We start from the raw sequence: 26,704 nt of genomic DNA on the forward strand, positions 1-26,704 counted from the left end.
TTCCTGGTGGTGAGACAGTAATATGACGGCTGTTGTTACTCAGCTGATTGTTTTAATGCATATATTAATTGTGTGTATCTGTCACGGTGCTGATGAGGGTGAGACGAAGACAGTAAAGATGTGAGAGGGACAAAAGTACCTACATGACAATGACATCACTTATCCCGTGACGGTGATTATGGTGATATGACCACCATATTGGCCACGAGCAAAGCAAGGTATAGTAGATGAAGAGCTGTCCTTGAAGTCGGGAAGCCCTAGATTCAAGTTCCTCCTCTGACATACACTGGCTCTATGAACCTTCCAATTCTCCTGGTCATTCTTTAATTACAAATTGCAGAAACGTGCTGACCTTGATTGGGAGAGGGGCTATCCTCAACTGGGAGTTCCCTATACCAGTAAAGTCATAGCCCATCCTCATCCCTGTTTCTATGTGTAAGCACTGGGGACATAAATATAATAAGTATAATTCCTATTTGCAGGTAGCCTACATTCTCACATATTTCTTTTCCTAGAACCTACTCCGGTAAACGAAATGCAGTAGGCGCTTTTCAAATGTTTGTGGATTACTTCTATAACAATACTAATGTTTATTTAATACATTATAACAATTTGGCATAAATTATTTTGTAGCCATAATCTCATTTTATCTCTCTCTCCCAAAGCCCTGTGAAGCAAGCCATTTTACAGATGAAAAAAGTGATACCGATTTGCTCGAGATCAAGAAACAACAGGGCCGGGACTCAAACTCAAGTCATCTGACTTCAGATATAGCATCATTTGGACTCTCTAGGTGAGGCAAACAGAATTATTGAATTAAACATCAATCATCTATCTATCGGTCTTGCTTTCGTGGCAGATATATTGAACCTTGAAGGATGAGGAAGTCTCTAATAAATAAATACGGAAGACCAAGGCTTAAGCCTATGAAAACACGTGCATATATATGTGTTTACAGGTGCAAGTTTGCATGTATATGTGATAAGGACCCAGTATGATCATTTAGAAAGCAGTCCAGGTGGGAAATATTTGAAATCAGAATGCAATAGTTCTAGATTAAGCATCCCTAGGTCAACTTTGCTTTTGGATCACAAGGTAATTTATGGCCATAACATTTCATTTATCTTAACAATTTTGAGACAACACAAGAACAAATGCGTGTTCAGGTAGTTCATGAAAATGAATCATATATATTATACTACAGATATTTTGACACTCTTTTGGTTTTGCGCTGCTCTTTCTTTTCAAAGGATCTATGAACATCTCATCTATCTGTTCATGACAGGTAATTGTTTAAGTTCATACAAAGGGGAAAAAAAATCCAGCTACTTGTCAAAAAGGAGTGGGAGAAAAGTGAGATGCTGTTAACATTCATAAGAAGTAGAACAAGGTAGTCTTTTAATGTGCTCTCAAAGAAGCCCTCATTTTCATCAGGACCATTTCTCTTACTGTGGTTACCTATTTTAAAACATACAAAGCTTTTATGGTCTAAAAAGATGCTTCCATTATGAGAAATTTGACCCGATAGCCATTAAATACAGCACAACAAATGTTAATTAAGCAACTGCTGTGGGCAGTTAGGTGGCCTTGCGTGGATAGAGCCCTGAACTTGAAGTTTGGAAGAACTGATTTCAAATATAGCTTTAGACCCTCGCTAACTCTGTAACTCGATAAAAAACTGTAAATTGTAAACTGTGTGACTCTGGAAAAGTCACTTGCATTCTCTAAGCCTCAGTTTTCTCATTTGTAAAATGGGAATAATAATACCATCTGTCTCACAGGATTGTTGTGAGGATAAAATGAGCTACTATTTCTAAAGTGCTCAGCAGAGGCCTGCTATATAATACGTGCTTATTTAAAAACAAGTCACTTTGTTAGAGATTGGGGATATGGAAGAATAAATGAAAAATGATCCCCCCCATCCCCCAAAGAGCTTGATTTCTCCAGGGAATATACAGATATATAAAACCAAAATAATAGGAAAAGGAAGAAAGCAAGAATAAGTGTGGGAAGGGGAAGAGGGACATGGGAACTTTGGAATAAAAGGGGGCACTTATAACTCACCCTTTAGGCAGGATTATAAGAGGCAAAAGTATAGTGTTCATTCCAGATTTCACCATATGAGGGTGTTCATAAGGTAGTGGAAACACCAGAAGCGTGACTGGATTGCTACATTAGCATTGCTAAACCAATCACAGTCAGGAAGTGATGCTGTCTAGCTGGGCCATTCCACTCTCTGTATCCTCATTCTTCCCTTCCTTACTGGAGACTGGTTTTTTAAATATATACAGAAAAAGTCTGAGCCTCTTGTGATTTAAGTATGGGTTTCCCATGTTTCCGCACAACAATCATTAATTGACCCTAATAGACAACAAAGCTTTCCCCCGGGCTTGATTGGCCCCTGACTCCCTCGGCAGCTTCCTGATCACTTAAACTCCCAACTGTGTGAAGTTTGGGCCCTTCTAACTTGGTAGATTTTTTTAAGACCATTTAAGACCATATACCTTGCCCAGTTCATCAGACATATTTCCATATGGAGGCCCAAAGGGCCACCTTCAGAGAAGCTTAGTACCACAGTATCTTTTTTTGCTGTATTTGGGCCAAGTAAACCTTCTTTTGTTAACTCGAATTTAATGACGCGCAAAGGCCTTGTTTCATCTCAACGTGGAACCTAAACTAACAAGATGCTGGCATTAGGCCCACCTAACATTTGAGCATAGTTGTAATTTGGGACGGGATGAGATGGCCTCACCATGGCTTACACCATGGCTGAGTTGGGGATGGCTGGAGAAATATGTCCAAGGAAAGGGAACCGACAAGGACTCTTCTATTTCTGTATGAGGGGTCCTTTCTGTGGGACAGGAAGTAAGCAGAAATCAGCTCAGTGGGGCTAAAGGAGGCTTCCTGGGAGGGCCCAAAGTCCAGAACTATCCTGCAAAATGTGGAATATCTGACATGAGAAAACTGACAGTGACCTGAACTATGCCTTCGGCATCCCGAGAAAGCGCTCTTGGCTTTCAGGGACTGTGTAGTGAGAGCTAAGGAGCAGCTAATGGAGCCGGTGATTGTGCAAGTGAAGGTTCTCTCCTGATTGACAGGCCACAGGCAGGAACTCACTCTGGTTTCTGACCCAAAGGTATCAGTTCCTATTGAGATAAATCTGAGCCATGAGACGGGAGAAGGAAAGCAGACAATGAAACAGAGACTGGAGAACTCCTACCAATGCTAATGAAGCTCTGGCCTTTTCCCATTTAGCTTTAAGGAAAAGGTGATTGCAGAAGTTCAAACAGAAACCTAGGAATAATGACTTTTAGAGAGTTTGGTCTAATGGAGTCAATGCTGAGAAGTTCTCTCCAACTGAATGACATCAACTAGGGCAATGGTTCTCAAAGTGTGGTCCAGGGAATCTTGGGGTCTCTGAAACCCTTTTAGAGAGTCTACAAATTCAAGATTAGTTTTTATTTCGAATATGGTAAATATTTATAAACATAACTCACAAACAAAAACTCTTGGGGCACATCCTCAGTCATTTTTAATAATATAAAGATACTGAGAACAAAAGTTTGAAAACCGCTGAACTGGGGGAACTCTCCGAGGATTTACAATTCCAGAATCAGCTAAATGGATTAGAGCCTTTGTCCCCTTTTAGATTGCTGAGATGGGTAATTGTACCTGGCCCCCTAAAGAGCAATTCCCATTGCAGCCAGTTCCCCATGGGGATTTGCAAGGGAGGAGATGAAGTTCCTAAAGGAAATGGCTGGAGAGATTGGATTTATATCTCCCTCCTAGAGCCCGAGTGACTAGCCTACCTAGCACTAGATTCTTAACTTAAACATCCTCGTCTGAGCACAGTTTCTGAACTGAATCTTATATTTGCTCAAAAAACAATCTCATCGTGGAGCAATTTAGCTCCATAGAACAAACATCCTCTCACCTCCTCCTATCTCCCTTCCCCTCTCTCATCCCCAACACTGAGATAAAATTAAACTGTCAAGTTTCATTTAGGTTCCACTGGAGAAAAATAATGTTTGAGAAGCAGGAAACTGTAGCCTGAGAAAGGCGCAGAAGCTTATAAAATCTATACATTTGTTAACATTACCTAATGATTTTGAACTACAAATTGGAAGGCATTTAAAATGAAACATTTCATAGATTATGTCTCAGAACTTACCTTCGGTAAGTCTTAGAAGGAAAGGCTGACAATTTGGGGGGAATTGGGGGAGGGATTTTCATTGGAATCAAGATGATCATATTTTTAGGTTGGGATTAGATAAATCTGTGTAACAACACATGGGAGCTATTAAATCAATCAATTAGAAGGCATTAGTAGGCATTCCTACTATGTGCCGGGCAGTATTAATCATTAGTTACAGTATAATAAGGTTTATTATACTCAAGAAGCAGTTGATTTTAATCTTTTTATGGTAAATCATATATGATTCTTTTAAAGATTTGGTAGAGAGGAGGAATTGTTTCCATCTTTGTCTCTTTGCATCCCCACCACCTACAAAGCTGGTGCTTAACAAATGCTTATTGATTGATTAAAGATAAGTATGATAAAGTGCGAGCAGTATTATTTTACATGATTATTATTTATTAATGATAAGCACAAGAATGCAGAGAGCAGCAAACACTTTCCAGGCCACTGGTTTTTCCAACCTGGTCCAAAGAGCCACCATCTGGAACCTGTGGAGAAGAGACCAGCCATCCCCACCCACTGCCACTCAAGAGGCAGGAGGGCCAGTCTTGTTGAAGTAGCAGGGGATCCTTTGGGGAAGGCAGGAGGCAACATGTGCCAGGCAAATTGAATCACCACCACTGTCAGCCTGACTACCTCTCAGATCCTGTGGGAAACAGCCCAGGACCCAAAAGCCAAGGGCCTTTGAAAAACCCCCACAAAGAAATCTGGGAGAGTCTCTCAAAAGAGCAGCCCACAAGGTTAATGCCAGTCCCCTACTTTCAATCACAATAAAAAACAATTCTGCAAACATCACATACATCAGAGAATTCTAGTAATTCTGACTTGTAATAAGTCTTCTTCCATCATAAATGTTCTTTAGGGCTGCTGACCCTCTCACTCTTCTTTCTTTCTGCACCTTACTCACTGTGGGCTCTAATGGGTGAGCTTTGACCTTACCTTGCTTGCATTTGTATCCCCATCACTTAACATCACACATACTAAGTGATTAATAAATGTTCCCTCAGTATTTCTTTTTTTCCTTCCTTCCTTCCTTCCTTCCTTCCTTCCTTCCTTCCTTCCTTCCTTCCTTCCTTCCTTCCTTCCTTTCTTTCTTTCTTTCATCCCTTCCTTCTTTCCCTCCTTCCCTCCCTCCCTCTTTTCTTTCCTCCCTCCCTCTGTCCCTCCTTTCCTTCCTTCCTTCTTTCCTTTCTGTTTGTCTCTTTTTGTTTCTATCTGTCTATCCCTCTGTCTTTCTTTGTCTCTCTCACCATATGTGTACTCTCTGAAAGTAGAAAGGAAGAAGGAAGAACTTTCCTCTCCTAAGCTATTCTGGCAACTCTTTTACTCATACAGGCACACAATATTATCATTTTCTCTGCCAACGACAGAGTTTCATGCAAGTGCTCCATGTTTAAGATCAGGGATACATTAGTATTTGGTGGATTTTTCCAATCTGAGAACTTTTCAGATGTTAGAAACAATAATATAAAAATTAACTTGAAATCGTGTAATGAGGATAATTAGCTTGAAGTCCGTTAATTCACAGCTTCTTTATCTGGCATCTGCTGACCCCCAAGAAATCACTGGATAGATTTCAGGGAAGCCATGACTTCATTTTTGAAAACATTTTGATCACTAAATTTCAATATAATTTGCTTTGTATTCTCAAATTTTATTTTATACCTTTAAAAACATTATTCTGAAGATAATAATGAATGTTGCAGAGGATGTGAGAAAACTGGGACACTAATGCATTATTGGTGGAGTTGTGAAATGATCCAACTACTCTGGAGAGTGATTTGGAACTATGCCCAAAGGACTTTGAAATTGTACATACCCTTTGATCCAGCAGTGTCTCTACTGAGCCTGTGTCCCAAAGAGATCATAAAAGAGGAAAAAAGGATCACATATGCAAAAATGTGGCAGCCCTTTTTGTAGAGGCAAGGACCTGGAAATTGAGTGGATGACCCTTAGTTGGAGAATGGCTGAATAAGTTCCGGTATATGAATGTTATAGAATATTATTGTTCTTTTAGATATGAGCAGGCTGATACTTAGCAGTGAGTAGTACCAAGAGAACATTGTACACAGCAACAAGGTTATGTGATGATCAACTGAGGTGATTTGAGGCAATTCCAATAGATTTGCGATGGAGAGAGCCATCTGCATCCAGAGAGAGAACTATGGAGAGTACTCAAAGCACAGGATTTTCACCTTTTTGCTGCTGCTGTTGTTTGTTTGCTTGGTTTTTTCCTTTCTTGTATTTTTTCCCTTTTTGGTCTAATTTTTCTTGTGCTGCATGATGAGTATGGAGGTATATTTGGAAAAGTTGCGTGTGTTTGGCCTAAATTGCTTGCTGTCTTGGGGAGGGGATGGGGAGGAGAAGGAAAAAATTTGAAATACAAAGTTTTGCAAGGTTGAATGTTGAATACTATCTTTGCATATATTTGAAAATAGAATTCTATTAAAATAAAAAAAAAACATTCTTCTGAAAAGGAATCCATAGGCTTCACCATACTGCCAAGGGATCCAGGATACAAGAAAGGTTAAGAAATCCTGCTCTAACTGGTATTATATAAATATTTCCTTTATGGGGTAGAAAGGCAGAGATTTCGTTGCTGTGGGTGATCTCAAAAGTCATTAGCTTTTTTTTTTTGATCTCGTCTACCCACCTTAACCCCCTGTGATGTACATGAAACGTGGGGGGCCTAATATGGAGTGAGGGTAGTTAAAGTTTCATTCATCTCCTCTGAAGTTTTGTTAAGTGTGTTCCCTGGGGATGATTTACCAGAATGAGAAGTATATAATAGTAATTAAATAGTATTTTTTGACCATAATTTGGTAAGCATTGGAGTCCAAACAGTAGCAAAGGAGACTTGGTTTTCAAAAGTATAGATTTAAACGCCTAAGGGACTTTCTAGCTAGTGAGCTAGCTGTCTATGTTGACAGGGTTCTATATCTCAAATAACTAAAAATAGTCTGAAACTATGAACTCTTCAGAGCCGACGTCCTGGCAGTTATCGCAACAGCTTAGTCAATACATTGTAATAAGACTGAATGGCAGAAGATGGTTAAAAAAAAAAGAGCAGCTCAGCAGAGAAACCTTACAGAAAGAGCAGCTCAGCAAAGGTGCTCAACAGAGAGAAAACATCACCACTGGGGGACTTCGGTAGCTTTGACGTGTCAGATATATGAGTTGCTCCTAATGTGTGTATCCCTTCATGTGGGTTCTCAGATCACACTCATTCTCTGGTTATGTCCTCTCCCTACTAGTCTTACAGTAGTAATCTGTGGAAAAGTATATTGGAGGGTGGCTAGATGGCCCAGTGGATAGAGTGTTGGGCAAGTAACTTCACCCTGTTTTCCTCCATTTCCTCATCTGTCAAATGAGCTGGAGAAGGAAATGGCCAACCAATCCATTATCTCTGCCAAGAAAACCTCTAAAGGGGTCACGAAGAGTCATATACAATTGTAAAATGACCCAATAAGAAAAATGTATGTTGGGGAGAATCATGAAACTTCTTTTGCCATACTATTTGATTCAATGTCTTTTTTGAATTCTGTTTCCTGATCAGTCTAGCAAAAGAGACGTCAATGGGGGCTCGTGAAAAATAATTTTCAGTTGTTGGTTCACAAAATGCTTCAAACTTTTGGAAAAGCTATGTGAGAGGGGAGCTTTGCTTATGTTAAAATACACACATCTTAAAGGAAACTTTTATAGAAAATATGAATCAAAATGAATAGAAAAACTAGATTAAATTTCTTTCAGATTCTTTTCTTGAGGACTGTGGTTCAGCATCACCTGCGAAAGCCCACTTCCCAACTTCCAGCCTAAAGGCCCAGGCCTTTTCCTCTTACTTGCCTTTTTGCCCAGTGGAGAGGGGACACATGGGCAACTGACAGACAATTGGTCTCTCAAATAACCCTTCTGTGTCCCACAAGAGCAGGAAGGGGAATAGCTCAGTCCCTCATGGAAGGTGCTAGATGCCATGATGAGAGAAGCCGATCCCTTTTCATCCTGCACTGATGCCAAGTGATCGCATTTATAGCTCTCCTTTAGTAACTGGAGGGGAGATCTAAATGGCCTATTTAAACTGCCTGGGTGCTGCTCTTGCTTCTCAACCAGGCACAACAGCTGTAACTTCAATAGAATGACTGCCTTCTCCCTATGCTCTTTTCAAAGTCACTGTTAGTAAGACTGTCACAGCTTGGAGACCATTCCCAGTGTCGTAAAGCCGTGGAAATGCCACAGAAGCTTATTTCTCCCAGATTCTCATCCGGTATTAATGAACAAATGAATGAAAAAGCATTTATTAAGCACTAATTATGTGCTAAGCTCTGGGGATACAAACAAAAAAAATGAGAAAAGCCCTCTTCTCAAGGACCTCACATTTTAATTGGGAGAGGGAACACATAAAAGACTGTTTAGTTGTAGGGTGAATGGAAAGTCAGTCAACAATAATTTTTAAATGCTTACTGGCATTGGCAGTGGAAGGAAAGTCCTGGAAGTCCTAAAGGTGGTACAGCTGTGTGGATAACCGGGCTCAGGGGCCATTTCTGTAGGTCAGATGTGAGAGAGAGCTCAGAGAGTCTTAGGATGCAGTAGCAAGGCAAATGGTTAAGGCCTGGTGGTCCTTCATTTCTTTGGAAGGAATAGTTGGCGACTTCTATCTCCATCCAGGCTCTGGGAGCCTAGACCTAGATGACCTAGATAAGTTTTGGATATTCCAGGGAAAGGAGGAGGCAAAGAATGCTTTCTTGCAACCTCAACTCCCCAGCCCCTTCGAGGGGGTTAGCATGAAGGTAAGAAGGAAAAGGTGCTTCCATCCACCCAATTTGATAGAATTTCCCCTCATTGGCCCACATGCACACCACCGAGAATAAGAAGCTTGTCAAAGGGTATGGGGAATATTTGGTAAATAAATCCCAAAATGAATCTCTTAATTTTATTTCCGTGCTGTACTAGATTGAATTTACTTTTTTATGTTCAAGAGGGAGTAAGGAACTTAGGGGCCAAAAAAGTAGGGAGCTTATTTGCCAGATGTTTGTATATTTCATAGCTACTGAGCAGTATAATATTTATACTGTTCTTTGCTTGCTTTTGCTAGCATAGGGATATGGAGAGGATCTGTGATTTTATTGGTATAGGGAACTCCTAAAGGAGGGTGTGCTTTTTATTGATATCTTTCAGCACTTTCTCGGAAACCTCCAGTCTTAGAGAATTACCTAGAACATTGAGTGATTAAGTGACTTGTCCAGGATCACACAGCCTGTCTATGTCAGAGACAGTCTTGAAACTAGGTCTTCCTGAGGTTGGCCCTTTAGCCCCTAGGCCATGGATCGCTCTTATCATGCATTTCCTCAGTGATGTACCTTATGCCATATGAACGTAGGCCATCAATGGAAATATATCACCACATATTAATTAATGACAACAACCACTCTTTTGGCTAATATGATTTTATTTTTAGAATTTGAAATGTAGAGTTTAATGAAGACTTTAATAATAGGTAAACAAAACAATACGCAGCAAATCGTTTTTCAACTTAAAGCCTGAATATAATTGTTATTAAATGGGGTTAGGCATATTGTTATTGCATTGATGGTAAATATACTTTAGCAGTTTTACATACATATATATATACATATATGTATACACACATACATATATATTATATGTATATATAATAAACCTCTAAATTAGACTAATTATTTAAGCCTTTAAACTATTGCTGCTACTTCCACTAGCTATTTCCCAAGGCTCAGGAAGGAGGCAAAGCTCTATCTCCCTGCTAAGCTTCTGGGTACAGCGGGTGCTAGGTGCAGCAGATACTACTGTTGCCTTTCAACTTGCATTTAAAAGAACAGGATGTCGAAGATGAAGGGGGCCTTGGGGATCATCCAGTCTAACTCTCTGGGTTAATTTATGAAGAAACTGAAGCTCAAAGAGAAGAAACTCAGCCAAGGTCATACAGCTAATAAGTAGCAGAGTGAAGATTTGAACCCAGGTCCCTTAAACCTAAACCATCGTGATTTATCTAACTCTGGAGGAGGGAGAAGATACCAAAGAACTTTCCGATAGTTCTTGCCCTCAGGAATCTTAGAGGGTGGGAAGAAACAAAGCAATGTGACTGGGGCTAACCGCGACCGACTACGAAAGCAAATCCTCGACTGTCCAAAGCAATGAATCCTGGGAGTGAGTGTTGCCTCCTAAAGTGACTGCTTTGAAGGGGACGACACCCATCGGGACCTACAAGTTCTGAGTTGTTTTTTCAAAAATTCGGTCACACTTTCTACGAATTAGATGCCTTACCATCACTTGAAAATCAACATTTATTAGCAACTATAAAACCGTATAGAACAAGGCTCAGTTCCAACGCTGCCTTCTCCATAAAGCCAGTCTAGATGTTAGTCCCCTCTGTCTTCAATTTGCCTTGTATTTTTGACTCTGTGTACATGTGGCACCCAACAGTAGAATGTAAGTTCCTTGAGGGCAAAGAGTTTGGGCTTTTCATCTTGGGATCTTAGATTTAGAGTTGTAAGGGATACTTGAAGGCCATCCCCCTCATCTTACAGAGGAGGAAACTGAGGCCCGGAGAGGTTAAATTACTTGTCTAAGGTCACAATAAGATCTGGAAGGGACCTTAGAGCCCTCTTATTTGACAGATGAGCAAACTGAGGCACAGAGAGGTGACTTGCTCAGGGTCACACAGCTAGCAAGTATCTGAGACGGGATTTGAACCCAGGTCTTCCCAGCTCCAAACCTTCTTCCGCACTATGCCACAATGTGGTGCCTTCCTGATAGTAGACATTTAATAAATGCTTGTTGAAGGGGATACAATCAATAAGTGGTTATAGTCAGGGGAGATTGGTAAAGGCAGGCTTTCCTTCTCCTACCCAGGGAGGTAATTTTCAAAACTGGTTGTGATGGTGATGGTTAGGTTAGCAGAGGAGTGGCAGCTACAAGTAAACTGAAAGCAGCTTTATATGGAGCTGCACCAAGAAGTGAGTTCTAAGTGGATTTGGGGGTAGGAGCGGGAGAGGCCTCTAAAGGCTGGTCTAAAAAAAACGGAGATTTGATGCCCTATTCAAGTATATGGTCTTGGACAGGATAGTGACTTCCCTGGGCCCACTGTGGCGTTGAGGGTGGTGAAGGTTGAGGATTGGATGAGACGTGGGAATTTCCATGCAGCCTAAGATGCACTGATTAGGGAGAACAAACATAAACCAAGCCAACATTTTCTTTCACTTTCAAGTTTCAGCTGACTTTGGGAGCACAAGATTTGAAGGGGATCTCTTTCCAAGTTGGAAAAGGCAATTCAGACTTTTGGGGTGGGTGCTAGCTGAAAGATATTCCCAAATAGAGTGCTGATTCATCCAATCTTATAAGGCAGAAAGGCTGTCAGAAGTCAATGAGTCCAATCTGTAGGAATTCCCTCTGCAACATCTATGACAAGGAGTCATCCTTTTAGTCTCTGCTTACAGACCGCCAACGACAGAGAGCTCATTCTCTACAAAAGCAATCCGTTCCACTTTTGGACAGCTCTAACCGATCAGAAGATTTTCCTGATGTTGAGCTGAAATCTCTCTAAAACTTCCACCCAGTGGTTTCTGTTCTGCCCTCTGGAACAAGTGAAACCAATCTCATACCTTTTCTACAGGACAGCCCTTCAACTATCTGAAGAGAGGGATCATGTCCTTAACATCTTCCTTTGCCTTCTAAACATCTCTAGTTTCCTTACTCATAAGGCACGACTTCTAACCTCTTTACCATCTACACTCTCTTTCTCGAGATGAACACCGGCTTTGCAGTGCCCTTCCTAAGACACAGCATGCAGAACCAAATATGGTGGGACTCACCTACCTCCCTAACTGAGGGGCGGGGGACATGGTCAAGCCCCCAGTCCCATATATTTTCTTTAAATCATTCACTAGAAGCCAAATGACTCTGCAATGCAGGTATGCCATCTCTAAAGATCTGGGTCAAAATCAAGTCAAAGCCAAAAGTCTGGCTTTTCAAACTATTCCCAACCCAATCTCTTTCCTATCTCTCCCATCTCCTCTTACAAAACTCCCCTCCACACACTCTAGCTTTCCACCAAATTAGCCTTCTCACTCTTGCTCACATACAACACTCCATCTCCGATCTCAATGACTTTTCTCTGGTTGTTCCTTATTCTTGGAATGCACCCTTTTGTGTCAATCTTTTGGAAATACCTGGTTATCTTTAAAATTCAACTCAAGCATCAACTTCTACATGAATCCTTTCCTCATCCCCACACCTGCTATTGCCCCTTTTCCTCAAAATAGCTTGTTTCTGTTTTGCATATATCTACATTATATATATGTATATGTATATATATATATGTGTGTGTGTGTGTGTATATATATCTATACACACATACATGCTCACACACACATACATACACACACACACACATATATATATATACACATATATATGCACATCTTGTTTTCTCCCATTAGAATATAAGCTCCTTAAAGTGGGGATGCTTTTGCTTTTGTCTTTGTACTCCCAGCATAGGGCCTGGCACATAGTAGGCATTGAACAAATGCTTGTTGACTGTATTTAGACTCATAGAATTCGAGTTGGAAAGGAACATCAGAGTTCATTCAGTCCAACCCTCTCCTTTTACAGAAAAGCTCTCTGATGCCCAGAGAGGTTAACTAACGTGATTAAGATCACATGAGGAACAGCAAGGATGCAGATTCGGGTCTTCTGACACCAAATCTAGAGCTCCTTTGGCTGAACCACGCTTCCTGCCTTAATGTTTTGTTAAGGCCCTTGTGGAGGGCCTTGTGGTCTTTTGGGCCTACCAAACCATTCCCTCCATCCATTTCTTCTGTCTGATCACCAGAGTTCACAGCTCATCTTTCTTTGAACCTTTCCATCTTCTGATCAGTCACTGTAGTGCCCTCATCCTTATCTGCTGAAAACTCTAACCCTACTGCAATTCCTGGCTTAGATACCTGCCATCTCTCCTGCCTTGATGTTTTGGGGCATCTGGAAGAACTTCTCCTGACACTTTTTTCTTTCCCTTTAGAGGAAAAGAAAATCATCCCACAAACGTCTTTACAAAATGTTTTACAAAATGAGAGCCCACAGCACCTAAGAACATTTACGGCCAAGGACTACTTTTACAAAAGACAGTCCTCTGAGGTACGTTTTTCAAAATCGCTCTCAACTTTTTTTTTTTCCTGAGCAAGTATGTTATGCAGAAGAAATTAACTATATAAGTTCTGAGCGTGAATTAAACTTAAATGTATCTAATTATTATTATTATAGGCAGTACTTAAAATGCACGTTTCTCAAGTTCAAGCATGACATGTCTCATTTGCCTCAAACCAATCCAAGTTCACCCAGCATTTTTTTTTCTTTTTGTGTCTTTTGAGCTGGTTCATAGAACTTGGCTGTACAAACAGGTAAGAGTTTGTACCGATAACATATTATTCTTTGAAGCAAATTATTTAACATCAAAGTGCATTTTCTTTTTTAAAAAATCAATACAGATGTCAGCAGTTAAAAGGCAAGCCAATTCTTCAGATTATATTATTATCACAGTTATGGAAAGATAATAATCACATTGATTTCTTTAATGCTTAGATTCACATTTTCCTAATTGCTAACATATAGTGTGCCAAACTCTTGATTTGTGCTATGAGAAAAAAGAAAAAAAAATCTCCATTTCTGGCACTATGGTGCTAAGTAACCATGCGTGTCTGTTTTGATAGCACACATGAGAAAGTTAGCGCATACATTATGCCCAAACAGGTAGCTTGGAAAATCCATATGCACTGGCTAGCCAGAGATGGTAGAGAGTGCACCGGCAGCTCTGTCACTTTCCCATCGATCACGAAATCACTGTGGGATTGAGGACAGATGGGGGCGGGGGTAGAGGTACTCGCTGCCACTTAGCTGGATGGTTTCTATGGTATACCACACAGGACATCCCGGACACCTGATTCACGTTGGGATTCATAGGCACAGTAGAAATGGGACAAGACTTAACTTTTCAGTCTAATTATTTCAAAGAGTTCTCATCTTTAAGCAAACTAAAATATTTCATCTACTTATTGCCAACACATTCAGATGAGCCTCTGAATTTCTACCACTACTCATTTGAAAGCAAATTATTATATATGTAGCTAAGGATAACAAAAAATCACTAGTCTTTCATTAATCCTGAGCCAAGATTATATGTTATCAAGTTTAATCCCACTTTATGTGGCCAGGATACAAACCCCTGAAATATATATATGTATATATACATATATATGTCTATAAAGGAAACTCTAGAGACAAATCCTCATTCACTTGGTAATGAACTCTACTGGGTATCTCGGGAAATCTTTTTTTCTTTCTTTTCTTTTTTCCTCCCTTTTTATCGGCTCTTTGGCAACGTGCATAGCTGTAAAAAGACAACCAGTAGCCTTGACACACATGTTGGAGTGGCCTGATTTATAAGACACAAACGACAGCTAATACTTAGCGATTGTTGTTTGTCCTTCATTCTTGAAGGCCATGGCATGCAAGTGATTTGGGTTTAAGTGAGGGAGGGCTGGGCAAGGCCATCTGCCTCACTTTAGTCAATAATAGGTGACTATAATTGTATGGAAATTCTCTCTGCTTGAACAATTCATAATTTGTAGTCATAGGATTCTAGCTCTAGAGCTAGAAGGACCCCAGAACATGGGGAAAGTGAGACCTAGGGAAAGATAAGTGATTTCTCTAAGGTCACATAGGTGTTAAATGGCAGACGCGGAATCCGAACTCCAATCTCCTGACTACAGATCTAGAATTGCCCAAGACTCAAGGAGATTAAGTGACTTGTCCAGGCACTCCCAGCTAAGTGTCATTTGCAGGTTTTTTTAGGGCCCAGACTCGATCTAATTCACTATATTGACTTTCTTCTACTCAACAATCATCAGGAATAGATTTCAGCTGTTTTCAATAATTGGAGGGCAATTTTGAACGTAGAACAGATCAGAAGTGTGATGTCGGTCTTTCTTTGGGGTGAGACTTTAATACATACCCAATTTAAAATTTTGTAGTTTCTGTCTAGCAGGCCAAGAATACAAGTATATCCTTCGTGAGTTGTCAACGCAGCCGTTGCCTATGCAACATTTGAGAGCCTCTTTTTTTAAACCATCAATGAGAGGTGCTAAGGATCACGGGAGACCAAGTATCAGAGGAAAAGTCTCTACACTACAGGGAAATGGGTATAATATGGGGAAAAACTAATATAGATAGATAATTATTACTCTGTGTCTTGGCAAAGTTCAATGTCTACATCATTAAACTCTGCAAGGAGGAAAAGGATTAACGTTTTCCTGTTCTGTTATTGTGTGCTTTTGAAATGAAAGCACTACCTTTGTTTAGTTCATGATATCGTTTCTTTTTTATCCCTATCTTATGACTTAGCATTTGGTTCTACCTTTCAAAAAATTAATTCTGATTTGCATAATTTTTTTTTCTTCTGGGGAGAAAACAATGCCAATAGTTCCCAAAATTGCCTGGAATAAAATTTGCAGCAGGTTTTTACGAATCCTACACTGTAAAATCCACACAGAGTTACTAAGTAAATAAAGGTTAATACATCAAAAGTTAAAGTAATAAAGCTTAAAATAATTCTATAAAAGAGAGCACACCCCTTTGAGAGTATATAGAGCTTGCAATAATTCTCTATGAGCTACATTTCTCATCGGAATTACTCTATGCTACATTATAAGCTGAAAGTTTGTTTTCATCATTTTCCTGAACAATAGAACGGAAAGATAACTGAATGAATGACAAGATATTTGCAGATGAAAAGTGCAAATGTGTGCATGTGTGCAAACTTCATTGTATTTGACATGGTTTCAATCTCTGGAAATATCCAACCATTTCTTCCGGCTTTTACCAGTTGAAGAGCGTATTTTGCCCAAGGGTCATAAAATAAATCTGACTGGAGCCAGATTGGACAGAGGCAAAGAATACCTTAGGGGAGAAAAAAAAGGAAAGAAGTTGAGACATCATCAGTTGGCAGTTTGGACAATTTTAACCTGATGTTTGAGCAAGAGAAAAAAGATTGAACACTGCAATTTCAATTTACTTTCACACATTAAATGAGAATGACACTGCCTCTTGTGTAAATTTATTTATCCAAACTTACTAATTTAGATGATGAGAGTCAGGGCTAGGGATAGGAGAAGACTGAATTAGTCTGAAGTCTGAATTGTAGACTCTTTGAAAAGAAACCCAGTGTTATCACTTTCTAATTCACGTGGTACATTCACAAAAACTTAAGAGGCCTCTAATTCCACCTATCCCTGAACAAGAATCCTCTTTCCAGGATCTCAGACAAATGGGTTTCCTGACTCTGCTTGGGGATCTCCAGGGATGGAGAATCCATTTACTCCCAGGGCAGCCCAGGCCACTTGGGGTCAGTCTTAACTGTGTGCAAGTTTTTCCTTACACATAAACACCCCCGAGTTGCTTCTGGTTCTGCTCTCTGGGCCAAGCAGAAAGAGTCTCATCTCTCTTCCATGTGACAGCCCTTCGAGGAATTGAAGACTGTCTGCTATCATGTTGTGCTTAAGTACTCTCTTCTCCAGTTTCTTCAACTGATTCACACAAAACATGGTCTCAAATCTTCACTATCCTGATAGCCCTGTTCTGGACACAGTCCAGCGAGTCTATGTGCTTCTTAAAATGGCATGGCCAGAACGGAAGCCAATACTCAGTTTCCTTAATCTGTAAAATGAGGAAGTTGAATTAAATGATGACTAAGGTCTCTTTCACTTTTAGAGCTCGTTATACTATTTCCAATGTAGTCTGACTAGGGCAGAGTACCCTTTCATAATTATTGTCTACCTTCTTCGGGGTATTATATTCTTTTTTGGCTGCCATGCCACACTGTTGACTTGAGCCCCAGATCTTTTCCAGACAAATGGTCCTCTTGTCCATTCAGTACTTGTGAAGATGGTTGTTTTAATTCAAATGTCGATCTTTACATTTATCCCTATTAAATTCTAATTTGTGAGATCTGGCCCATTATTCAATACTGTTGAGATATTTCTGGATCCTGACACAGATATAACCAATGAATTAGCTATTGCTCCTAGCTTTGTTTCACCTACAAATCTGCTAGCATCATCATCATCATTGTCATCATCATCAACATAGTGCTTTAAGGTTTGCAAAGCATTTTACCAATACTATCTCATTTGGTCCTCATAACAACCCCAGAAGGTGGCTACTATTATTTTCATTTTACAGAGAAGAAAATTGAGGTTAAGTGACTTGCCGGGTGTTAGAGAACTAGAAAGTGTCTAAGATTGGATTTGAACTCACATCTTCCTGACTCCAGGTCTAGTATTCCATCTGTACCTTGTAAATAACACAAGACCAAGGAGAGGTTCCTGGGTACACTACATTATAGACCTCCTCTCTTGGGTACAAGATGAAACCAATTCTGCCGACTCTCCCACATTTATTCTCCCGAGTACAATCTGTGAGCTGCCCCAGTGGAAACCAAACTCATTCCGAATCATCACAACTTGTGACTTCTTATAGTAGTTCTGGATCATTGGGGGTTCAACAATTCCTTTTCACATCTTATCTGATACTTTTTGCAAAGTTTTTGGAACAAAGATCAAGGAAAAAATGGTGTCTTATTTATAGCAAAATATATTGGTTGGCTCATTTTCATTCTATGTCCCTGGGAACCCAGACTTGCTCACATTATGGCTGCCACAAGATAGGCCTTGATGTAAGACAGCTTGAGCATCTCCTGTGGCCACTGTAAATTCCCAGTGATACTTTGAGAAGCAAAGAATCTTAGAGGTGGAAGGGACCTCAGAAACCACTTGGTCCAAACCATGCCGGAGCAACAATCACCCTTTACAACATCTTTGACAAAGGGTCTTCCAGATGTTGTTTAAGATTTTCAACATGGGGAAAGCTTCCATATCTCCTCTGGCAGCCCATTTGACGTCATGATAGTTCTAATTTTAAGAAGTGCCCTCCCCCTTGACAGCGAGCCTCCATTTACTTCCATGTAACCTCCACCCACTGCTCCTGATCTCGCCCACTACGATCAAGATAGCACATGTACTCCATTGGAATGGGCCAAACTGCATTCAGTATTGGAGTTGGCCCAGAATACACTGCTTTTCCCCTGATATAGCTAAAAGAACCCTTTCCACTCCTCCAGGTCCTCAACATAGATCATACAGAGCAGACACTCAGAGGAGGTAGAAGGGTTCTCCTGCTAAGTAGCTACTTTGATGGGTTCTATGCCGATAATATATTTCTTATTGACAGTTATGATGTATAACGACTCTTTTCATCTAATCAAACAGATGTATACTTAAGGAGCCAACCAAAGATGCCATTCAGCAGGATGTAATTCATTGACTTTAATATCAAAAGACCTACATTCAAATCCCTACTCTGATACTTATTACCTATCTGGCCTTTTGGATGTCCCGTCTTCCTGGGCCTCAGTTTCTTTCTCTGTAAAATGAGGCAGTTAGATGACCTCTGAGGTTCCTACCAGCTGTAGAACTTTTCACCCAGGATTCCGATTCTGACCCAATGGCCTCATCTGATTGATACATTCATGCTAATTCACCTTGGCTGTGCACTAGCCCTGTCTGCTAGCCACTTTCAGCCTCATGTGTTTTCTAACTTAAGCTGGACAAAGGTCCTCTGTCCTAAGCTCTGCCCTCTCACCCCTCCTAGCTTCTTGCCTGGAATCATTTACTTTGGTTGTCAATAATGATCAAATCAAAGGCAGGTTCCAAACTTCCACTTTAATTTGGGCTACCCAGACAGCTTTAAATGACTCTTATGGTGTGTTTAAAGGCCTGATTTTAATCTGAAAAGAAAAGGGCCTGTGGCTCAAATACAATAACTTGTTCTACAGCAAAAGAAATAATGGCTAAGCTCTGCTTGGGACATGACTGGAATCTTTGATTTTTCTTGCAAATGTTTTTCTTTGAAAATCACAGTTAATCATTTACTCAATCAAGAAATGCTCCAGCTATTTCTGCTGGGAAAGGTGAATTTGCCTTTGGCAACATTATGCAGACAGTTACTTCTTTCTTAACGAGCAACAAGAAAAAGCACATCTCTCACTTGATTAAACTGGTTAATTTCCAACTAGTTTAACCAACTGGGTTTAACTATCTTGGGTGGGGAGCATGGTTGATTCTTAATGAGCAGTGAGGAAAAGCATCTCTCTCACTTAGTTAAACTAGTTAATTTCCAACTTTTTGCCCGTTAATTGTTCCTCCGGAACATACGTACCTTGTCATTTCGTTCACACAGAAATTTGAGCTTCTGGGATTTCTTGTGCATGAACACTCCTTCCAGGTTTCCAGCTTCTACAGAGCGGAGCTCAATTGCTTTTTCTCCCCAGCCCATGACCTGGTTTGACTGGAGATAGGCTAATGATAGAAAAGTAAAAGAAAAAACTTAGAAAGCTGCCAATCGTAGTCCATCTGGGGTTACTGAGAGACCGACTATCCAGTTTGTGAATGAACCCTTTGCCTCCTTTACTTGTCCCAGTGGCCCGGCCATAGTTCGCTGCCAGTGGCGCTGCTTGGGAACATTTCTTGATGCTCAGAACTGTTCACTGTGCTAATTCTCTGCGCCTTCTTGGGTAAGGAACTGTGACATCTGGTAAACGCAGGGCTTCTGGATTTCCATTATCGATCTGATCTCTGATCCTCATTGCAAGAAAGAATCAAGAGTGGATTTTTTAAAACAGAAATTCAAATCTACTCTCTCCCCTTATTTAAATACAGTATAACTGGTCAATAAACATTTAACAACACCCTCCTTATTCCAAGGCACTAGGGATACTAAGACAGAAAAAGAAACCGTCCCTGTCCTCCAGGAACTTACTTTCTAACAGGGAAACATCTGATTACCTTATTTTGGAGGGAAGGTAACTAATACCTGGGAGGATAGGGAAAGACAAGATCTGAGACACTTGAGGTAAAAGGCCGCACTTGGGCTGTGCTATGAAGGAAATGAAGATTTTAGGGGAACCACAATTTATCTAGGTTTATATTCCTGTTTAAATAAAGTCTGTGGCAACCAGATGGAGTCTTAAAGAATGAAAACTTAAGGAAAAGGACTAGCTCAGGGAACTGATTATAGCATCTGTCATGTAATTGAATAGATTTTCATGTTCTAAGCAGGACTTAACCAGATTTGAAATTTTTAAGGCTCTCTCTTGACCAGGATTTTGAAGGTTTTAGCAGCTTGATATTACTTTATGGCACTAAAGATTATGACAATAAGTGCTTTAATGCAGAAACCCTCATTATGTAAATAGCTGCTCAACAAGCTGGTGCTGTGAAGGGAATGTCATTAAAGTAGAATGAAAGAGCTTGGAGGCCACATTCTTCATAGGGAAGCCCATTTCCATAAATAAAGAAAACCCCCAACATTTAAATAATATCAAGGTTTTGACAGAAGCTGAAAGGATTCATAAAATATCAAATTAAGTAAAGGAAAAGATCAGAATTCTGGACTCGCTCAATTTTCTTTTTTCTTCTTTGTAAAAGGGAAGAAATTGAACATTATCAACTCATCTGTATTTTTTGAAACTTTTCTGGAGTTAGTAGAATGTTTAAACCAAAGCCGTCCCTAAGCTGTGGCTATGTATATCAAACAGGCATAAAAAGGCTTGTTAAAAGGTTATGGTACTTAAGTAGCAATCTCTTTCCCAAAGGTACTGTGAACCATTCTGAGCTTGAGAACACACCAAGAACGTATCAGCAACTCACATTCCCTTTCCTAGTGCAGTGCAAACTACTTGGGTCAGGATCCCAATGCCCAGAACCAAGGATTTTTGAGGCCCTCAGAGTAGGATGGCCACTCAAAGTAGCCTGCAAATCAGAGCCAGTCATTTACTTGTCTCCTACTGCTCACCTGGTCTCAAGTGGACCCTGGTACTCATACTTGGTCCCCAATTTGTAGCAACAGATTTATTTTTATATATACTCAAACTCAGGGGAGTGAAATAACCCGGGGCATGGCACAGGTATATGTATGGTAACTATTTGATACACTGAATTAACTGTGTTAGTTTGCTTTCTTAGACAGATATTTCTTGTATCCCCAGCACTCATGTTCCCAGGATCCACACCAGCTAAGAAACTTGGCTCCCCCATGAGTTCAGCACCTAGGTGTGCTTCCCCAGCAGATAACATTACAGATCCCACTTGTGCACTCCATTGACTTAAACAGTGTCTTTTACTGACTATGGGACTCCTAGTAAAAGCTTTCTATGTCTACAGGTAACTCTCAAAAACCTAAATTGTTGAACAGATACCCATTGGGAGAGGAAGGGAAGGAGAGTGAGATCAATGTAATCAACAGGTCTGGTCCAGAACAAAACCCCAACATTTCTATAGCACTTCTAAGTTTGCAAAAAGCTTTGCATACATGTTTCCTATTTGAGCGTCACAATAACTTTATGGGGTAGGACTAGATTTCCAAAAATCAGGGGAGAGCGGAGGACTTCATGTGTGAAATGTGGCACACTTAAATACGCTCAATGATGAGGTCCTGAATGGTGTGTTGGACAGAAAGAAACTAAAGAATTGATCCCTCAGGCAAACAGGGGGAAGGAACTGATAGAGATCAGTTTAGTTCCATGATCCCACCCTCTGGGAAGGTCATCCAGTCAGAAATCCAAGTTATGTCAAAGCCCTGAGAGCCATTCTCTGCCACATGTGGTCTCTCCCCTAACTCCACTAGGCTTCCCAATCCCACTTCTCTTCCTTACGGCTAACTCTTGGGGAGTTAGGATTTAGCCTGCCAGCACCTCATGGGGTGCTCCCTTTCTACTGGGTAATTGGGAGTTTCACTGAGGAACTGGTCTTTCATATGCTCTCCCAACTCTATTTCACATTCACCATTCCTGGTGTCTCTTGTATCCCTTCATTTTGTCTGTAACCCATTCCCTTGGATAAATCTACCTTTTTGCCAAAGAGAATGTCCATTGTGAATTCTTCACATGACCGAACCCCAACTTTTGCTGCCTGCCATCATCTGGTGTCTTTATCACTCACATCAGTCAATGTGTTGATGTGAAAAATTTGCCCAACTGGACTTAGTTGAGGGTTCTGTTGGGCAAAGAGGGTCAATGGATAGTAATATAAGATATATAAAAGAGTGCCAATAAAATACTAAAAATATGTCCCAAGTTTGCATCTCCTTACCTACTGACATTTGATGACAAATAGTATGTACAATTAAGCCATGATTTCTCAGTTGTGTGCTTAAACTTACTGAGCGCAATATTTTGGAATCATGGAGCTTCCAGCTTAGTCTTGAAAGCAAAATATGATAGAAAAGTTTTAAGATAGATATATGAATGTTTAGCCTACCCTAACTTGTAAGTTTAACCTGCCTTCAAGTATGTGATATTGTATTAGCTGGGACTGGGGAAAAGATCTCATTACCTTTTAAGCTAGGGACTGTATAGTTAAAGATGGCTTGAGTTTTGATATCATACCCCAATATTTTGAAATCTCTTTATACTGTTGATAGAAAGTTCATGGAAGCTAAGTTATCGACTGTAAAGGTTTATTAGGGCTCAGGACAATTTCTCATTGTGTAAACCTGGATTTGAGGGAAGTTTTAACTCACTGGATTTTTCTGTTGGAAAAAAAATGGCAGCCAATTGATTAATAATTCCAAATTGAAAAACAGGAAAAATTTAGCAGGGCTCTTCTGAAGCAGCAATATACAATTTTGAATTTGAAGTTACTCACGGCCAGGTCTCAGAGTGAGAGAAAAGAAAATATGATGGTTTCGGAGCTTTCCTACAAGTGGGCCAATCCCTACCTCATTTTAGGTCCCAATTCGAGGGCTTATTCTGCATTCTTTCCCTACTGCCAACAAACAGCATGGTGTAGTTAAAAGCACACTGCCAAGGAGAGGGCTGGGTGGCACAGTAGATTGAACACTGATCTGAGAGTCAGGAAGACCAGACCAGAGGTTATGCCCTGATTCAGACACTCACTTCTCTCAGCTTTAGTTTTCTCCTCCATAAAATGAATCTTTGGGGGTGGCCCAAAGTCAGAGAGATGTTCAATCATTTTTTTCTTTCATGTCTAATTCTCATGACCCCACTTGGTATTTTCTCGGCAAAGATAATAGAACAGTTGGCCATTTCCTTCTCCAGCTCATTTTACAGATGAGGAAACTGAGGCAAATTGCATCAAGTGATTTGCCCAGGGTCACACAGCTAGCAAATGTTTGAGGCCAGATTTAATCTCAGGTCTTCCTGACCCCAGACCTGGTGCTCTATTGCAGCACCACCTAACCACCCAAGGTCTCTAGAGCACTTAGAGATGGATTATTCTAGGATTTCAGCAGTTGTGACTGAAGCACACCCTCTTTTCAGTGCTCAAAGAGGGTCACAATTATTTAAATGTTTTATCTATTAGAAAGGCAATTCAAAAAGGGAGCTGTTCTTTTAGCATCACTTGCCCAAGAGTCTGAAAGAGCTTTTTCTGATGTTGATAGCTTTCAGGCTGCTTATTGTAGTCGCAAGGATGACTATATTTTGTGGCAGCAGGGTTAACTGTTTGCCTCAGTGTCCTCATTTGTAAACCAGGAATAATATCACCTACCTCAAGGGTAGAGATAATATCTTTGTTAAACTCTTTGCACTCCTTAATATGCAATAGAAATGCCAACTATTATTGTTTTTAGAGAGATTTAACCTGTAAATCAAAAAATCTTTTCACAATGCTATCATTTATTTTATTTTATTGAAATCTACCCACCAAGTACTTTTAATTATAAGAATCATTCTAGAGATGGAGAGGAAATTAGAATTCATCTATTTAATTCTCGTTTTATTTTTATGGAACTCTCAATTGCTTTTTTGGTTTTTTTCCAGCTAATAAAAATTTCTTTTCTTTCTTTTCCACTCCCTCCCAGCAACAAGACAAAACCAAACGCTTATAGCAAATGTGGGTAGTCCAACAAAACAAACTCCCACATTGACCTTGTCTGAAAATGTGTTTCTCATTCTACATCTTGAGTCTATCACATTTCTGTCAGGAGGCAGGCAGCTGCTTCATCATCTCTCCTTTATTTTACATATGCATAAGGTGAAGTCTATAAAATTCTATTAACTTTAAGAAAAGCATAACCAATAGAGTCTGATAGCCAAGCCGGAGGGGCTTTTGGATCATTGGCCATGCCATGACCCCCTTCTACTCCAGAGGATAATTAAGAGTTCACCACCTCCATAATTAAGTGCTAGAAACTAATTCCCCTGCATACACTTCTTCCCATTTGCCCCCATCCCCTCAGGACAATGTGCTGGATGCCTGGAACCTCACACTAGAGATGTTCCACTACTCTGTCCCCTTTTAAAGATCAGATGTCTTTTGGGGGAGACACGGGAAACCTTATCGAGACAATTTTCATGCTAGAGTGAAAGAAGCACTGGGTTGAATGGGAGTGAGGAGTTTGGGTTGTTGTTCCCATTTTGCCAATGGCTAGGTGAATGATTCTGGGCAGGTCCCTTCTCCCCCTTTATATAGAGACTGGGCTAGATTAAATGGGTTCTCTCTTCTCTTTCAGTTCTGATCTCCCATGTTGATGAAATACTCTAACCTTCTGGGTCAACAAACATGGCGCTGGACTAGAAGACAGTGATGTAACATAGAGTGCTTAATATGGAACCAGAAATCAGAATTCAAATTCTGCCTCTGACTTACTAATTGTGGGACCCTGAGCAAGTCACTACAAGCTGCACGTGCTATCTCAGTTTCTCTGAACCGTCCATACAATATGTTTGACTTTAGGATTTTATTAGAAGGGTGCCAGGAAGGGGAGCAGGAAAAAGATATCAGGAGATGACTGTGGTAGAAAACAGATGAAGTTATCGAGTAAAAGACAAATAAATGATTAAAAAGAAACAGTAAGGTTCGACTAGATGATCTCACAGGTTCTTTCAAGTTCTAAATTTTGAGCCTCAGTTTCCAACTCCATAAAAATGAGGAGGTGGAATTGGACAACTTCTGAAGTTCTTTCCGGTTCAAGATCTATGACTGAACCTCTAACTTCTCACCACCCCTTTGATCCCTATAATTAAATATCCAATAGTGTTATTTGAGTGAACTTCTTTTCATTTCCTAGTAAAATGAACCTCCTTATTTCCGTTTCTGATGAATATGTTGGTTGCAGAGATATCACTGTAAAAATTAGACTCAGATCTGTTATTTTTAGATTCCTTTGCCCCAGATCTGTCAATTATGTCGCAAGCCTTTGCCTTCTCTGTCAGTGAAAATGGGCTCCTTGAGAGCCAATGGTTTTCAACCTTTTCTGGGCTCTCACCTATTTGAAGAATCGGGGACACATTTTCAGGGCACTTTTAAAAATAATGTCACAGACTCCCTTCTTTTGGGATAGCTATAGTCACCATTGGAAACCATAAAGACTTGTGCGAAATCAGACTTCTAGCCCTAAGTGTGCTGCCACATGTTCTTACTGCCACATGCAGCCTAACCTAACTGAGCTTAAGAGAGAAAGGTCAAGAGGGGCCATGCAAATTTATGGAATGTTTGACTCTAATGCAAGGGCAAGGGCACAATGTCTGGGTAACTGATCAGGTGGTTCTTTAAATGGCTACAGTCCAGACATCTAACTTTCCATCACGGATTGGGGGTGAAGACTGGAGAGAATTTGTTTATGGGCTGCAGAGTAACAGGACCAGAAGGGCACATTTGGCTGCAGGTACCCAACTGACCAAGTGAACTTTCTCAAGCATCCGAACACCAAGAAAATATCCTGACCGACATGAGGCTACTAGATTTGACTATTAAGCAAGGATAGAAAGTTCTTTTTTTATGCTAAAGGAGGGCATCCTTGTTATTTAATATCTGGGTGACCCTGAGTAGGTCAATTCCCCTCATTGGATCTCACTTTCCTCATCTGAAAAATCCTGGAAAGAGAGAAGGTCATGAAAATGAAGCTCATTCACCTACTCTGTCATTGGTGCTCAAGGCCAGATACAGCCCAACAGCATCAAACTAGAAAGAGAAAGGTCAAGAGACAATAAAGAACTTTATAGAATTGTTGACCCTAACACAACAGGAAGAAAAGAATGACGCTTCTGGAAAAGTCAGATATCAGGAGGGCCACTGATTAAAAATACAAAATACATAGGAATTGTATCCACAATCATAAATAATTAAGCTGACTTCCTTTCTTTCTTAGAGTATTGCAAGGAGGTCAGAGACACAAAGAAAGGTCCCATGTATGTGAAAACATTCAAAGAAGTATTTGTGGTGAAGAGGTAATAGACCCAAGGTAGGTGTCTTTCCATGGGGAATGGCTAAACAAATGAAGTACATGAATTTAATAAAATCTTATCATACTGTAAGAAATACTGAAGATGAGGCATTTTGAGAAGGATGAGGAGAACGTCTAGGAATTGACATGAAGCAGGATAGACCTGAAGGAAAAGCACCTATGATG

At 40.2% G+C, this 26,704-nt stretch overlaps 1 protein-coding gene across 1 annotated transcript in view; it reads right to left on the reverse strand.

Moving 5' to 3' along the window:
- Positions 1 to 14,592: 14,592 nt before the first annotated feature.
- The window catches only part of LOC100929955 (mitogen-activated protein kinase kinase kinase kinase 4), a 219,476-nt gene continuing 207,364 nt past the window's right edge, over positions 14,593 to 26,704 (reverse strand). The window contains exons 30-31 of the mRNA XM_031945049.1: positions 19,493 to 19,632; positions 14,593 to 16,177 (exon numbers count right to left, since the gene is read on the reverse strand). Coding sequence (XP_031800909.1) covers positions 16,097 to 16,177; positions 19,493 to 19,632 — 221 coding nt within the window. The 3' untranslated portion in view covers positions 14,593 to 16,096. The remainder of the gene's footprint in view (positions 16,178 to 19,492; positions 19,633 to 26,704) is intronic.

This window comes from Sarcophilus harrisii, chromosome X (genome assembly GCF_902635505.1).
Source record: "Sarcophilus harrisii chromosome X, mSarHar1.11, whole genome shotgun sequence".
NCBI classification, from domain to species: Eukaryota; Metazoa; Chordata; class Mammalia; order Dasyuromorphia; family Dasyuridae; genus Sarcophilus; species Sarcophilus harrisii.